We start from the raw sequence: 17,758 nt of genomic DNA on the forward strand, positions 1-17,758 counted from the left end.
TTATTATGAGCAGCAATAAACTTCCAGAACTCAGTCACACATGAACCCCTTTCATTCATGTGCTCATCCCTTGACAATACATGAATGAGTGCATTGCACAGTGCTGGAAGCCTCACTGTCCTGTTTCACTTCCAATTCACAAGACACTGTGCTGCTCTGATCTGTGTCTCTCACTGGAATTCCTTCACCACTGATGGCTCCCATGTGTCCGACCGCCTCACATGAAGTAACTGAATTCACTGTAAGCTTCTTTCTTATAAGTGACTTACTCAGTGCAACAGAATGACAGTATGGAAGTGAAATAGACACCTGTGGGATTATTACTAACTGAACAACCTCAAGATTTGAGCTAAGCTGTGAGACCCCATCACTTTCTCCAGGGTTTCTAGACCCCCCTGGACCCCGTGTGTGACAGCATTTCATCCATTGCTACAGGGGTAGGACCACCTCCACCTTCACACATGCAGACAGGACTGCTGGCTTCACCAGTCAGCGTCTTGACTTGACAAAATGTCACGTGATGCTGTCAGACCAGATACCGTGCTAAGAGCAGGCATCACTGGACAGAGCGAGGAGCAGGCATTGATGCAACGGGCGAGGAGCAGGCATCTTCAGACAGGACAGTGAGAGGAGAAGGCATCGCTAGACAGTGTTAGTAACAGGCACCATTGGGCAGTGTGAGGATCAGACATCGCTGGACAGTGTGAGGAGCTGGCATCGCTGGACAGTTGTATAAGTATAAGAAATATCATCCCAACCCATCATTATTTTTCACACCATGCCACCTGAGTTTGGACCCAGCTGTATGCAAATCAGTCTTGACCCTGCTCCAGTGGGAACAATCAAGCTTGAACTGCCAGGCCAGGTCCTCCAGGCACCACAATACGAGTAAGCCAGGAGCAGTTTCACCCTAGTTAGTGTTCATCAGTCAGGTATAGTTTGATTCCAATGACAGTGTGCACAGGACCCACGTCTGGGCATACCTGTGCCACTTAGGGCGACACACTGAAGTATACAAAAAAGTGATGGCTGGAATGCTTCTATGCATCTCAGCAACAGGTGATTACTTGGGGCCACATCCTAGGCCATCATTACTTTTCACACCTCAGTTTGGGCCCAGCCATATGCAAATCAGTCTTGACCATGCTCCAATGGGAACAGTCCAGCCCAAACTGCCAGGACAGGTTCTCAAGTAGCACAGGACTGGTTTTTCCTGGCATATAGCTGGTGTCGCTGGTCAGTGTGAGGATCACTAAGTGGACCCAGTCTTTTGCTTATCACCATTGGTTGATTTCTTTTGCCTATTACAATTGGTTGATCCTTTTTGATTCATTTTTGGGATCCTGAATGTGTATATCAACGCGTCTTCCTTTGGTTCTCCTTGGAGCCCCTATGACACATGGTAAACGTCCATTTGTACGCGGTCATTACACCGCGTACCATCACTACGCAAGCGTTACAACGCATGCGCTGGTATAACACTAAGCCTTTACTACGCATGTTATTACTTCACATGCGCTGTTACAACGCATGCGTGGTAATGCGTGTATGGATGACGGGAGTCAGGGTATGGACAAGGAGGCAGTCAGGAGGAGGCCAGAAAGACGGCGCGGTGTGGTGGATGGAGAACAGGTGACAACAGCATCGAAGGAGGGGCACGAGGGGCTCCGGGCACGCACCGAGGAGAGAGAGGTAAGAGGGACTGTTTAATTTTGAAGAGTTTGTGTTTGAGGAGTAGTGTTTTTAGTTTAAGGGTAGTGTTGTGGGTCGTGTAGGGTAGTGTTTGTTTGTAGGTACAGGAGTGGGGATGGGGAGGGTCGTGCAGGGGTAAGTGTTTTAGGGATTAGAATAGTGTTGTGGTGTTTGTGGATTAGAATAGTGTTGTGGTGTTTGTGTAGTGTAGGGTAGTGTCGGGGGTCGTGCAAGGTAGTGTTTAAGTGTAGGGAGTGGATTGGGGGTAGGGGCAGGGTCGTGCTTGGGGTATTGTTTTAGGGTTTAGGGTAGTGTTGTATTGTTTGTGTACTGTAGTGTAGTGTTTTAGGGTTTAGGGTAGTATCAGGGGGTCGTGTGCTTGCATGTGGGGTAGGACTGGGAGTAGAGGCAGGGTCGTGCTTAGGGTAGTGTTTTAGGGTTTAGGGTAGTGTTCGTGCTGGGGTAGTGTTTTAGGGTTAAGTGTAGTGTTGTGGTGTTAGTGTAGTGTAGGTTACTGTTTTAGTGTTTAGTGTAGTGTTGAGGGGTTGTGATGGGTAGTGAATCAGTGTAGAGACCGGAGTGGTGGAATGCTTATGTTCGTGCAGGGGGTAGTGATATATAGCCTGATTCCTCATTCTCCCGTTTTGCTAGCCCCTAATAGCGATTCATAGCGAATCGCTATTAAGTACTCGCAAAACGGGATTCATGTAGAAATTGCATAAAGAAATGCGATTCCTACATATTCCTTATTTGCGATTAGCAAATTGCTAATCGCAAATAAGGAATAACTCGCCATTCATTCCTATGGGCCAAAAGGCCCATAGGAATGAATGGGGAGTATTCCTTATTTGCGATTAGCAATTTGCTAATCGCAAATAAGATAGCGATTTGAAGGGTGCCAGGGGTGTCCAAAGGACACCCTGTAGCACCCCTCAAATGAAATTTTACACAGGTGTTGCACACACACATGTCCAAAGGATATGTGTGTGTGTAACATGCAACTCAGAAAAATGCATTTAAATGCATTTTTCTGAGTTTACGCAATTTACCACGAGGTCTGACCTCGCGGTAAATTGCGGCCAGAAATTGCGAATTCGCAAAATAAAATTGGATGATGAATTGCATTTAAGGAATCTCAAATAGAGATTCCTTAAATGTAATTCCTCGCAAAATTGCGAGATCGCAATTAGCGATTTTTACATTTGGGATGCTGAATCCCAAATGCAAAAATCGCACTCGCAAGGGGCCAGATTCTCAGAATCTGGCCCTTTGCGAGCGCAATTTTGTATGATGAATCGGGCGGTTAGGGTTTAGAGTAGTGTAGTGGCGTTTCAGTTTTGTAAGGTAGTGTAGTGTTTGAGTATTTTGGTAGTGTTTTCCATTTTTAGATGTGTAGGGTAGTGTATTTCTATTTATTCTCTATTGTAGTGTTGTGTTTAAAACATTTTTAAAAAGGGGTTAAATGGCTTCTTTTAATATGACACCTTATTCCGCATTCCATTTTTATTACTAGGCAAGTTTTTACTTCGTATCCACTAACACTTTCAATGTAATGGTGTGCGAACTAAAAACGTGCATAGTAACGGTTATTGCTAAGTAATACCCACGTAGTAATGGCATGCGAAGTAATGGCATGCGAAATAACGTGTCACATTCATGTGGGGAGCAACACGAAGAACTGGAGGTGAGGACAGTGGGATGAGCTGCTGATGAATAGGGGGGGGGCTGGTGGGCAATAAATGGAGCTAGAACTGGTGGGTGGGATCAAGTGGCACTGGGGGAGAAGGAACAGTGATAAACTGGCCCCAGTGTGCAGTGTATGGAGCTGAGACAAGGGTACAATGTGAACAGCTGACCTTGACGGTTAGACTAAACAGCTGGCATTGACGGGTGGTGTGAAGAGCTGGCATTAAGTCGATAAGTGGACGGGGTCACTAACCTCCAATCAGGCTGTGCTGGTGAACCGTCCTCCAATCATCTACTGAGGAGCAAGAGGCCATGTTCATTTGAACATCACTGAGCCTCTATCATGGCTGTGCAAGTACAACTCTCCCAGAGAATATGCCACTTTGGACCATAAAATGCGGCAAACACTTTCTCAATGGTACCCGGATGCACTGTGTGACAGCATCAAAGACACAGCAGTGAACCTAGTAGAGGCCAAGCCTCAGGTGAAGGCCTTGAGGCTCCTCTCTCACTTCTCACTCTAGTCACTCACACCTTGGCCATCAGAGCTGCTTATAGGAGCGACTGGTCACCCTTCCACAAAACTGAGTATTGTGCTTAGAGCAGCCATACCTCACTGGCAACCACGGGTTCCCGCTCCCTGTCTGACCTCATGAGGGGTGATGTCTGGAGAAGGGTTTGTTTTACTCAAGGGGTGTGGGCTCCCTTAACACCTTTTGCTCTGCATGAATTTTTGCGCTGTGTCGGGGTTTTATTGAGTGGGCGGGATTCGGTCGGCCCCCGGCCGTCGTCAGCAAACGCCCACCGTGATGTTGGACGTTCGAAGCACACAAGGGTTTAAAATCTTCAGGGCCTAGTGCCATGTTTTCACAAAGTGTATAGACCATCCACTGGTGCATGGGGAGGCTTTCTATGCATGTCCATTTGGTCAGTAGGACCTGTACAAGTCACTCCACACTCATTCCACTGCGCCACACCCATATGAGAGCCGGCTGCGGCTTATTCATGAGTTCAGTCAACAGTAGCTTGGACTAAAATGGGGGACATTTTCAGAAGATCAATATCTGGAGACCAGTCAAATATGGATGTCTTTCCAAACCATAGATATTTTGAATGTTGCCTCATACAACCGACGGCATTTGTGTTCACAGCATTTAGAAGTCCTGATGGACTCCACTTTTTTAACCTAAGTGAAACACCATGGTTAATGGGGAATGTGGTTCCTGGTCTGTTGGTGAACAGGGAAACAATGCACGCCTCTGGCAGAGATCTTCGGATGAAGAACTATACAAAGATACCTGTCTCCGCTCCATCCCTGTCAAGTTCCCCAGGTCCATGTGCTGCTCCAGTCCAGGTTTTGTCTTTGAATTCTGGGGCTTGTAGTGTTGTTTATTCCATTATAAAACAAAACTACAAGCCCCAGAGTTCAAAGGAACACCACATCACGCATGGACCTAGGACACTTGAGAGCTATGGGGCTTTCATCGGTGCTCGTCAGGTCTGACCCCGGTTGTAAATTTGCTGCTGCATAAATCGGATTCAGTCATCATCATTTGTCCCAGGTGTGCCTGCCCTGGTTCCCTGGCACTTTTCCAAGAATGGGGCTCAGACTTGGAGATTCAGTCTTCTGCCTTTTTTTGAGTGGACTTTACCTCTTTCTTCCAAACAGTTCACAAAGACACTTTAGACAAGACCTGCTTTATGAAAGGATCCTTAGGAGGGCGAACGAATATGTCTGAATAAACCTGTTGGTGGATTGTTTGTTTGCTGCGATAACTGCAAGACAATGTCAACAATGTACCTGTAGATACTGGGTGTCGGCTGCGCCTTCATAGAGCAACGTGAAGGTGTGTGGAGAAGGCCAGGTGGCTGCCCAGAAAACTTCTGTGATTGGACATTCAACCTTCTTAACGACCAACCATGTAAGAAGTAGGGAATTGCAACCACCTCACCTCTCGCCCAACCCTCATTTCAAAAAGAGTGCCGGTGTGGCTGTTTCCATGCTCCGCTTCCGCTCATGCCCACCCCAAGCAACGACCCTATTACCAGCTGTGGGTGGCACTTACGTCGCTGGCCGGCCGCCCCTTCAGGAGAGAAGACCACGCTGTACAGCACCGCCACTAACGGGATCCACGCCTTCATCGTCGGAGCCTGGAGGAAGAGGAGGAGGGAGAAAAGCAACAGGAAGTTACAAAGCAGCCGGAAGAGAGTAAGGAACCTCACATCTATCACAGTATTGGTTCCAGGCCCATAAAACCCCAAGTGATAGACTTTCAACGTCCTGAGAGTCCCCCTGACGTCCACCCCATGAATATTGGTACTGTGACTTTCAGGGAAGGTCAGACTGTACTGGGTCGCCAATGTAATACCCTCACCCAATGTGTTGCTGGTCTACAACCGCTGCCTTCAACTCGTGCTCTGATAATACCCAGATTACATGATCATAAAATGCAATACATATGGTGAGACACTAGTTGCCAACTGATCCGAACCACCTTTATCCACAAGAGCTGCTATCAGTAAGAAGTCCCACCTGACCTGCCACTCAGGCTGTTCCCTGAAAGGATCTGAAACTCAGGCCGCCATGCCTCCACTCTTCAATCATGATTCCTTGTACGTGACATCCCACGGGCCCGTCAGAGTCCTGTACTCCTGTATCTACACCATCCATAGGGGCTGGGGCAGAGCAGCCTCCGTAGACGAAGCCGCAGCCATTCGACTCTGCAAACCCCAAGATGAAGAACCGCTGATTGGAGACAGCGCCTTGAGACCCACACAGGTTATTTGCCGCACTCTATAAACCCCTGAGTGATTGATTGTTTGCAACTTGGGAGGCAAATCCGACATTTGCAGCACCTAGAACCTGCAACCGTAGTTATTTGAGGTCCACATAGGCACACTTTGTTAGAAAGTGATGCTTCACTTGGATTACCTCTGTCAAAACATTCCAAGAACTTAACATGGGGCCAGACCCATGCCTAAGTATCAGGATAACTACTGACTCCCTTCAGTTTCATTAAATATAAATGCATGTTATGACTCCAGCCTGATAATCTGCACGAATCTACCCTTGTGGGTGCACTTTGGACACCCGTGTGCTACAGGCACCTGGATCTTGGGAAGCCGTCTCAGCTATTCAACACACAGTACCAGTGGTGACCCGTGAAAACAACACCAATCTCAGGGTAAGTGCACTTTGACAGTAAAATACTGGAGGTGACTGTGTAGAACCTAGAGGTGAGGCGTTGCAAATTCATATCCCTGAGTCATACTGAAACTATTGAAGGGGTGTCCATTGTAGGTCTAGGAGGGCCAACCCTCCTCTACAGCCACGTGGCTTTGAAACTATGAATAGGTGCCTACACTCACCTTTAACAGGAACAGAACAGACCTAATAGTGCATTTACTGTGCAAAATTTTCTGCAAAATGTTCAAAATACAAACCTACATCTTTTGTGGTTAGCTGCATTTTGCAGCTCCACTCTCTGTGGTCCGCAATCTTTTCCGCCTCTGAGTTTAAACTTACAACAGTGGAAATACTACCATGCGGGTGGAGTTTCCACTGTTGCGGGTGCACTGGGAAGTGGTCCTGATGAGACAGGACATGCCCTGCGTTTGATATCATTTTAGATGTGGGGGCTGGAACTAAACCGACTATGCACATTGATATATATGAAAAAGTGGAGCTGCGCGAAGTTGTTTATTTTAAGGGCTGTGGACATCTTTGGAACTATGCAAAACCTGCAAAGCTTCTCACTTTGCTGCAACCACGTCAAACGGATGACTTTTATGACAATGCAATTGGTTTATACATCTTTATTCCCGGATTAATACAACGATTGTGCATGATATATTGAAAATAGCTGGGGCCGGAACACCACAAGGTTTGACTGGCTCTATTTCGCACCCTTTGTGGTACCTTAAGGCAGTGTTTTGGGACAGCACTTTTTACCACCATATTATGAAAGTGGGTTTCAGAGATGGTAATTTGTGGCAAGGTAGCTTCCTGTGCCGTATTATAGCAATGTGGTGTTGTTTTGCACTGTCATTGCTGTATTGAGGTGACTTTGGACTGGTTTGTGCCCTGTGAAGTTTTAATTGTGTTGCTAGGCAGCTTTGTTTTTATTGTTGTGTTGTGTTCTGTTTACTTTAGATATGTTAACAAATGCTGCTCCATTTTCCACCCTTGAGCATCATTTCATATGTCAGTTATCTTCCCAGGTCAGGCAGCCATTTACTCCTGTCCAAGGTGGTAAAACAGCGCTGCTGGAGCTCTTCAACTCGTTAAGAAACCGATCTACTTAAAACTGTGGCGGTGACGTGTCTTACATCAGCACTTGTAGTGCTCGCTTTGTGTGCTGCAGTCTCTGGTGTTTTCAGCACTATGCCATTATGGACAGAAAAACTCTACCAAAGGTAAATTTGACAGAAAGATTTTGAATAGATTTTCCTGGTTGACTAAGTTGAATTAGTGTGAAAATGATCTTGCCACGTGGAGAAAAACTTAACATCCTGAAGATAAACCAGGAAACCTCACATTTGTAGGTGGGCCGGCACTGGAAACTCCACAATATATTAACTGCAAAAGCAATGAACACCTGCAGATGGAAGGTGTGCGAAGAAAGTGTAGTCTGATCTCAGAGCACTCTCTGAGAGAGTTTGTGGTCTTACCACTAAGAGCCACTGGACACGGGTCGCATGCGTGACTGCTGCACTGGAATCGCTTTGGTAGTAGTAAGACTAACTACGCAGAAACATGTAGAGCTGTACAGTGTGATTGCTGCAGAGCACACCCGAGCCATTTTATTGTAGAGTTGTAGCAGGATGGGATTTCAGAGAAGCTGGTAGACTGTCGGGGGGGGGGAGAGACACATCTAAAGCTGTGGGTATGCAGGGAGGGTTGGGGGTGCAGAAACATGAGGAAGGGGGTGGAGGGAAGAGCCAGCTTCCTACCCAGACTGGAAACAAACCCAAGGCCACATTCAAGCGAGCTTGCAGCAGAACGTGGTTGCCTTTCTGCCTGTTAGCTGTCCCCAAATAGATACATAGCAGACGTATAGGCATCCATATGCAACAAAGACATACATGTTCACAGTAGTGCCTATGCAAGGGATGAGGAGTGGGTAGAACCAGGAAGTGTTTCCTTTGAGAGCTGGTGAGCGCCCACAAACTTTTACCTTCACAAACTACCCTCAGACCCCTTTCCATCCTGAAAATGCTCGGAGTTTTGAAACAGCAGAGAACTGTAGTAATTCCCCTTCCAGGGTGTTGGAAGAAAGGAACACCACAAATATTGTGTAGCTCCACGCCGGGCAAATAAATATGTGCAGAATTGTTACCTGGCGTTCCCCATAGTCCACCTGGCCTACAACCGGAGCATCTTTCCAGGCGTAGTGCAGAGAATGTGTGTGATTCCCATCAATGGCCGCCTGCGCTTATTGCTTCATGTACAGGTGTACATGGTCACCGTTTTTGGAAGTCGGGTCCAAATAGTTTTCCCCAAAGGTTGTTGAGGTACCGAGGGTTTTTGTTTCCAGCCAACCAAAGATCAGGAGCGCCCCGGCCCTCAAAGACCCCGGAGCGAGCTCTAAGATTGCTGGTTACCCAGGGAAGTGGATTAGTTAACCCTGGTTTCCATGGACCTAGTGACCCCTGGGGAGAGAGGACGGACAGAGATTCTTGCTAGATCCCCCTGGCTGAGGTGGCGGTAAAGAGAGACGCAGAAGTTCTAACCAGGACCCCTTTCACAACCAGAAACCTAGGAGTGCAGAGATGTTGGGCCACATTTGGTGGGGGAGAGGGTATCAAGGCCTAGGCAGCAGTAGCTTAAATGACTTTATTCTAGTCTGAGTGACATCCACAATGCGGACTGGGATTGCCCCTGGACAGTCGTCAAAATAGAGTCGGGACAATCATTGCCAAAGGAGGGTGCAGTAGATGTCAATCTTTCTGTGAAATGTAGCGCCTACAGACTAGACAAATGGTAAAAGCACTATATAGGTGTAGTAATTCTTCTTATCGTAGGGAAAGGCTTGGCTGAGCAGGAGGGTCTGGCCGTGATGATGCGGACCTCAGTCATTAAGAGTTAAGAGTACAGACCTGAAGTTGGGAGCCCGGTGCTCCCCGATGTGAAGAGGATAAGGGTAGGCTGCTTCTGCAGCTATGTGGCTTCCTTCAGGACCTATAGGATTACTGATTCCTATGGAAAGAGTCTGGTACTATGGGTAAAGACGCTAGGGCCTTGAAGGCGGGCCTCTGCTGCCCAGCATTCGAGAGTCACGTCCATTTTTATCAAAACCAAGCTGAAAGTCCCATTCCAGTTCATGGTTAAGTTTTAAGTTATATTTAATGACCTGTGTATAAAATAAAGATTCAGATCAATATTTTGCCCAATAAATTTTACATTTGTTAGGTTCATAATGTATCTTAAATTATTTGCAACCAACAGGAAGATGTGGGTTTATATTTAAAGTAAGAAGAAGGATTAGATTCCTAAAAAAGGCCTGAAGGCTCCCTGTGTTTCTCTGTGTTTGACAAGTGGCAACATGCGCGAGGTACCTGATATAGTTTTATTTCTAATAAAAATGAGCGTGATGCGCACACGAAGGAAGGACTAGCCACTTAGAAGAATCAGGCAAGTGCTGGGGCATGTACACAGTCTCCAGGCCTCAGTGAAGCTAAGGAAAAGTAGGACAAAGGGTAGAGAGAGGACCCTACTTACAACTGCATTTTGTAGTGTGTTTAGTAGTGCCTGAATAGTCCTCTCACTAACCTTTGTGCGGAGGTCTGCGCCTCTGCCGCTCCTGTCTTTTGTGAGTGGACCTCTCTGCCCGAGTGTGGATATCTCCACACAGATCCCCACACACATAGGGATATGTTTTAAAAGTATGTGTGGGAGGGACAAGGGGGAGCGGCCAGAAAACTGGGAGCACTTAGGACTGAAAGGGAGCAGTTAAGGGAGGGGTTAAGGGAGGGACATGAGTCCATCCACAAAAGAGTAGAAACCATTGCTGTTCACAAATTCCACTTCTAAAACAAAAACATGCAAAAAGGTCCCAAAGCAGTTGTAAATGTACTCCAGCTCAAAGATAGAGTAAGTCCAGCACCACCCACGGCCAACCACTGGTCCTGCAACATCCTCCCATAGAAAGTAATGGCAGTAGAGACTTAAAATAGAACCATGTAGGAAATAATGTTAAAATTACTTCATTCATTGAATTTTTTTTAAAATATAGAGATTTTGATTCATGTAAAAAAATAAAAACAAATTATAAATAAATATTATTTTACTTTTAAAATATTTAAGTACTTTTTTACATTTAAAAATAAAAGTAATGTTATTTTATTTAAAAATTAAATAGACAAATCAAATGCATTTCTATATATAAATTTAAGTAAATTTTAATACATAATAAATAGAAACAAAATTTTACTTTAGGCTAATTTTATTTTTTAAACACATCTTTAAAACATATTTGGCATTTAATTTAATATACTGAATTAAATATTTAATTAAAAATTAAGTTAATAGTTCTCTAGCATTTAATTTGTACTACTTTTAAAGTAAATATATAAAGTTAATTTTCATTAACATTTAACATGTAGATATTTTAAATATTTTTTTAACTTAATAAACTTTAAAACATTTCCTTATACCTAGCACAGGGAGATCTGCCTCTGATTACAGATATCTCTGCCAGGTGTATGGAATGTCAAATACGGTCATAAAGTCACTAAATTATAGTAACTTTACGGATGTAGGGGAAGGGGAGTGGTGGTATAGAAGTCTAAACGTTTGAGTAACTTTATACTTGCAAATGCTGAATAGCCAAAGTAGTGAAGTAACTCAAAAGTGTAAGAGTAAACTTGCATGTGTAGATTTACGCAGGTGAAAGTTTACCTCTGTGAATAGCCCCCAGAATGTTTAACGGCTTGCAGTAGGATATGGAATCCCTTATATTTTGGAACAGTGCAGCGGCCACAGAATATTGACCACATCTAGATCACTGAAACATTTTGAATATTGTTCTATTTTAATCATTTTACAGAAGGACATAACATTAATTTCAACTTTTCATCCTAATAAGTGTAAGTCTCATAGCCCTTTACAGATATTTTTAGACTCACCTCTTTGGCACAACAAAAGTATTAAATTGTCCAATTGCACATTTTTCTGGAAAACATGGGCAGCCAAAGGGATCTTCCGGGTTAAACAACTAATACAGGATGCTCGTTGTCTTTCCCTACAAGAGGTTCAGTCACATTTGACCTACCTGTTTCCTCATCACTTAGATACGATTCTTTACGATTTCTCTTGACGGATCAGCTTTCTCTACTTTCTGGATCTCACCTCCCTTCTCAAGATCCTCTGTTCGAACCTTTATCCACTTCCCCCTTTATTAAAGCCTCTCAAGTTTACAAATACCTCCATATTTCTTCTCCCAGTCGCCCTAAAAGTAAAGTTGAGCTCTTATGGGAATCTGATTTACAGCGCACCTTTTCTGTTCATACATGGAATTCCATTTGGACACGCATACACCACACCTCCTGTAATTCTAGCACTACTCAGACTCTTTATTATTTTTATCAAAGATTATTTTTAACGCCATTATCTCTCTTCAAGTATAGTTCATACTTATCCCTGAACTGTTGGGTCTGTCCTAATTCCCCTGGCTCTTTAATGCATTCCTTTTTTCTTTGCCCTAATATAGCCCAATTTTGGTCTAAGGTATGTGAGTCAATCTACTCTATTTGTTCTATTGAATTTCCCTTCGACATTGACTCCATATTTTTAGGAAGTAACTCTGCAAATTGGCTTGGATCTTGCAAGGTGGGCATATTTGTGGACTTGTTAATTGCTATTGCCTTTCAGGTAATATCCTCTAATTGGAAAGACGCCTCCAAGGTTTCTTTCTTCGCCTGGTGGAACCTTCTTTGCTATCATCACAGACTGGACAGAGCTTATTCCAAAAATTCTCAACAACTTATTCATAAAGAAGCCTTCTGGTCTCCACTTACCAATTATTTATCCACATCTGCACTACGTGATCAAGATAGCTCCTTTGTTTATCAACCACCATAAGTATGTTCTTCTTTTCTTCTATTTTATGTTTTCATATGTCAAATGTACAGTTATTATCCTGTTTTTAGGAACCATTATGATTACTATAATATTAAAGTTTCAATATGATATTAGTTGAAGATTCTACTATATCTTCATTTTCTTTTCTTTCTTCCTTTTATTTTCTCTTTCTTTTATCCCATCTCTGTTCTTTCTCTCTCTCCGCATTTTCTTTTCTTGTTTCTTCCTTTTCTAGTTTTTACCTTTTTCTGAAAAAAATAAAAAATTTAAAATGCTATCTTGTTTCTAGGTACAATTTTCTCCTATTGCTTTTCTTCTTTGGGCTATCTCTATATTAATGACAGACTTTTTGTGTCCTTTATTCCATCACATTATTTACTCAGTTTGCTAATTCCTTGTTACCTCTTTTATAAGTATTGTTGTATATTGTACTTATGTTTCTAATTACTTCAATAAAGCTCTTTAAACTCAGAAGGACATAAAAGATATTTACCACAGAAATAATGTGAATGGGGAAATTCAGCCAGTGGTTTCTGCCCTGGATTTAGCACTTTCCCCACAAACTGAAACATATTCCATTATCTCTTCAGTCTCATCAGGACCCCAAAACACACATCGCTATGGTAATGTACATCTGCTCTCCTGGTCCCCTTTTGTGGTCTGTTACCTAAATTACCAAGTGCTAAGCCTAAAGCACTTAGGGCCATATGTATCAAGCCCAAATGCGTTCGCAAACGCCAAAATTCGCAGAATTTCAGCGTTTGCGAACGCGTTTTCGCTAGATGGTATGTATCACACAAATCTGCATGCAAAATAAGGAATCGCAAAATTTGCGATTCTTTATTTTGCAATTGCATTTAAGGAATCACAATTTTGCGATTCCTCAAATGCAATGTAAGAAGCCAAAAGAAATTGCAAAACGTCCTTAAGGATTCGCAAATTACCACCAACTTCTAGTTGGTGGTAAGTTGCGAATTCCTTGAAAAATGGAAATTATTGTATTTTTCAAAGTGCCATGTGACGCACATACATGCCCTTAGGGCATGTATGTGTGCCACATGTGCACCCATGCATATATCAGGGGTGCAACAGGGTGTCCTTTGGACACCCCTGCACCCTTGAAATTATTCTCAATTTGCGATTAGCAAATTGCGAATCGCAAATTGAGAATAACTTCCCATTCATACCTATGGGCCTCCTGGCCCATAGAAATGAATGGGAAAGTATTCCTTAATTGCAATTCGCAATTTGCTAATCGCAATTAAGGAATTTTAAGAAATCGCAAAAAAAAAATTGATTTTGTACATACATACCTATTTGTGATTCTCAAATAGCGATTTCTTAAAAATCGCTATTTGGGAATTGCCAATCAGGTTGATGATACATATGGCCCTTAATTCTAATCTTGGCTCTCTCACTTGACAATTCATGTGATTCCGTATCAGCTACTTGCCTCCTGTGTGTAAAACTACACTCAGGTGTTTGCTCCATCTAATAGTGGCAGACGTAAAAATATGAGAATTCACAATAGTTCCAAGGTGGTATGCTGCACTAAATTCAGATATGACAAATGTAAAAAGTCTTATTTGCAGACAAGGAATGAAAGATTAAACAAATTCTGGAAAAGTTTGTGAAGCCTGAGCAGTGTCTGTATGTTGTTTAAAACACAATAAAAAATCTATCTGCTTTGATTCTCTTTGTCCCAAGGAGCATCGGAATGATCAAACCAGTGAGTATGTTATTATATTTGCGAGTCTTTTTATGACACGTTTAATGTACACTGCTGCGGGCACTGGAGCACCTTCGAAGATGCAAGCCAGGACAAGGAAGAAGCAAATAAAACAGAATTAATCCCAGAAAACACATAAAGAGTTAAATAGAATTTCAGACGCCGTGTTATAACTGTGAAGATGGATTGAAGGGCCGACTGACTCCATGCAGTGGGTGCTGAACATAAAATATGCCTTTTTTTAGTATTTATTTTCACTTTATGACAACAAGGGTTGTAAGAAAGCCAGTGGGGTCAGGGACATCATTTAGCGGTCACCAGAGGTCGAACTTGGGGTCCTTTGATCTCCAATGGGGAGATCTCCTGCCTTCTCATCCAGTGATAGTCTAAACATTCACGTACATCTCGAGTCTCAAGGCGCTTTAGTTCATCAAACATCCTTTCGATCTCCAATGGGAATTTCTGCCTTCTCATCCAGTGATAGTCTAAACATTCACGTACATCTCGAGTCTCAAGGCGCTTTAGTTCATCAAACACCACCTGTTCTTCCCAGTTTTATTTATGGGCTCGCGCCCCCAAAAGGCAGACAAGTTGGGGCAGAGTTAATCGCTCCTAACTTGTGCTGTCCCTTCTCTGCGGCCCATTGGAGGGCGCCAGGGTCTCAGTAAATCTCCATTTACATATTACCCAGGCTCGGGGCTTTAAGTGGGCCTGGTCCCTTCGGGTCTCAGACCCAGGAGTAGTTGAAAACTAACCTTAAAACGAGTCCCTATCTGGCCCTATATTCAAGCCTCAGCTTTACACGAAAAAATCGTTGATATCTAAACGACAATTGAAACAACTGTTAAGGTGATTGGTGTCTGTTATTTTTGTGGGTGCCCAGTATGTGGAGGGTGTTTATAATGATGATTAGGACCTCGGGGGTTGAGGCTGAAGGCAGTGTACGTTTCTCACAGTGCATGACAGTGAATCAAGGTGGTCGGAACACATGCACATCCAAACCTTGGCCTCTTTGCAGAGCGCACGGAGCAATAGTCACTAGTGGCAATTTTAATTGTGATTATGGCCAGTGCATGTGGCTCACCATTTGCTCCCCCGCCCCCCCCTCAGACTTCAAAGGCTGCTGCTCCCCCGCCCTCCCCATCAGACTTGAAAGGAATATCTTGTTCTTTTAGCCCTACACTCGCCATGCATTAGCTAAAGCTCAGGGTATGCCCAGACGTGGGTCCTGTGCTCACTAAGCCACTGGAGTCAAGCTATCCTGGCTGAAAACGGCTGATAGCCAGAAACCGGCCCTAGGATGCTTGATTCCGGTCCAGGAAAGACATGGCTTGGCAGTTCAGGCTGGACTGTTCCCATGAGGCACAGGGTCAAGACTGATTTGCATATGGCCATGTCTGAACTGGGGTGGCTTGTGAGCAAAATAATGATGGATTAAACCCAGATCTGTGACTGGGAGTGAATGTTTTGCCATTGTGCAACATTCCGTCCATCATCTTGTGTGTTTTGCCAATGATAGTAACAGCACAACTACTAACCATCATACCGCCTACAAGTGTGACAATTCTGTGAAAAACTGGGGCGAGGATGTAGCCTTATGGCTAGAGCTGTTGACCTCTGAAGCTTGGGTACCGGGTTGAGTCTCGGCAACGATGCTCAACATCCTGTGATTCTGGGCAAATCAATTAATCCCCCTTCGCCTAACAAAGATGAATACGTTCATTTGTAACTAAACTGGTGCTCACGTAAAGCGCTCTGATACCTGATATCTTCGGGTCTAGTTCGCGCTATATGATACTCTTAAAAAAAAACTGATTATTTTATACCCTCCAAATTATAAGAATGGCTTGGGCAGCAGGTAGCAGTGATATTTATTGCTGTGGTCATCTCTATATCAGCCAGACAGCGCCATCATGTGGTAGACTGTCACATGCGCCGGTGTTGACAATTAAGTCCGGTGCTGAGCACTGGAAGCCACCAGCTCAAATTAAGCACTGGTCTCTGCCCTCTCTGGTCTCTATTTGCTCACACGATAGGGGGATAATGTGATGGCCAAGATATCTAAGTATAATATTCAGATAATAGATTGTAAACAAAGTAACTATGACCACAAGGCCTTTATGCGACTCAGTGCTACACAACTTTAGATCCAAGTAACATATCTCAGTGGGTTGAGGCACCTCCCGCAGAGATTAGTCTATAAATTGCAAACCACAGGCTCTCAATACTAGTAATGTAGTTGAGATATTTAATGCACTTCCTCCGAAGATATGTGAGTGACCTGCTGGCTAAAGGTTCAAAGCCCAGCAGGGCCAGTTCAGCCACTCATCTTTCACAGTCTCATGTTTTGACTAATATTTAGAGGGACAACAATAGAAACGGAGACTGAAGCTCCAGGAGGCTGATGAGTTTGTGGTCTTTACAAATAGTCTATAATGATATTAAACAGTATTTTGGAAAGGCCACGCCCTGCGTGCCAGTCTATTGAATACTGTTGAGTGTGTGGCTTGATTAACAAGCACACAATCATCCCACAGTGCCAGTTTCATGTGGCACACCCTCCCCCACCCGAGCCATCTCCGGCCCTCAGCAGTGTGTTCTCTCACAAAGAGGATCGACCGCCCCCACCGGCACTAAACTTATTGAGAGTTTAAAAGGTCTCGATTGTGTTTTCATCTTTGTAAATACTTTAAAGAGTCTCAGGTGCGTGAGGGTGAACTTCAGTGGGAGGGATCTGAGCTCTTACTGAAGTGACTTACATCCAAATGTCAAACTGACCCCATGCCTCTTCAGCCATGCCCTGTTTGTTCAAAGCCCTTTGGGGTAATCCCCGCACCCGTGTACCCAGGGTTCGAGTGGGGGTACCACGCGGGTGGACGCCGTCCCCCCACTAATTTTACTGGGAGCTTGATAACTGGACAAAATGGAGCCGCACATTCACTCTTTGGCCTCTCTGGGGCGAGATCTCGCCCCAGAGAGGCCAAAGAGGGAATGTGTGGCTCCATTTGCCAAGGTGTGAGCGAGGGGCGGCAATGAATCTGATGGTGCAAGCCACCTATCGTGACGTCACGTCCTGTCATGACGTCAGCGTCCCCCCACTTCTTTTTCTAGGACTTGTGCCCTGCGTGTACCCTCTCCATCACCCATCACCCCACAATGATGGGGAAGCATGTACCATGAAGGGATGCTGCCCATGTGCTCTGCAGATTAACCAAGAAAGAAGGTAACTTCACAGCCCGGCTCAAGGCCTCTTTATCCAGGCCCTGCTCTTTGGGAGACCTTTGGGGCTCTACCCACGCCCACTTACCCTCTCCATCACTCATCTCCCCACAATAACTGTGAGGTGTGTACCCAAAGGGATGCTACCCAGGTGTGCTTCAGATTAAACAAGAAGGAAGGTACCTTCACAGCCCTGGATACAATCCTTCGAGAGCTTTCACCAGCTCATTAGCAGCCTCTATGGAAGGCTGAGGTTGGCTCAACCAATCAGCCTCTACCTCCTGGTGTCTGCCTCCTTTCCTGGGTTCAGGTGGGGTCGCGCAGTAGGCATCGGCAGAGGGTGTGTTTGT

At 44.4% G+C, this 17,758-nt stretch overlaps 1 protein-coding gene across 1 annotated transcript in view; it reads right to left on the reverse strand.

Moving 5' to 3' along the window:
* LOC147693061 (collagen alpha-1(VII) chain-like) overlaps positions 1 to 17,758 on the reverse strand; it is a 398,052-nt gene that overhangs the window by 305,986 nt on the left and 74,308 nt on the right. The window contains exon 2 of the mRNA XM_086939575.1: positions 5,445 to 5,529. Within this exon, the coding sequence (XP_086795701.1) occupies positions 5,445 to 5,520 (76 nt within the window). The 5' untranslated portion in view covers positions 5,521 to 5,529. The remainder of the gene's footprint in view (positions 1 to 5,444; positions 5,530 to 17,758) is intronic.

This window comes from Lissotriton vulgaris, chromosome 9 (genome assembly GCF_964263255.1).
Source record: "Lissotriton vulgaris chromosome 9, aLisVul1.2, whole genome shotgun sequence".
Taxonomy (NCBI): domain Eukaryota; kingdom Metazoa; phylum Chordata; class Amphibia; order Caudata; family Salamandridae; genus Lissotriton; species Lissotriton vulgaris.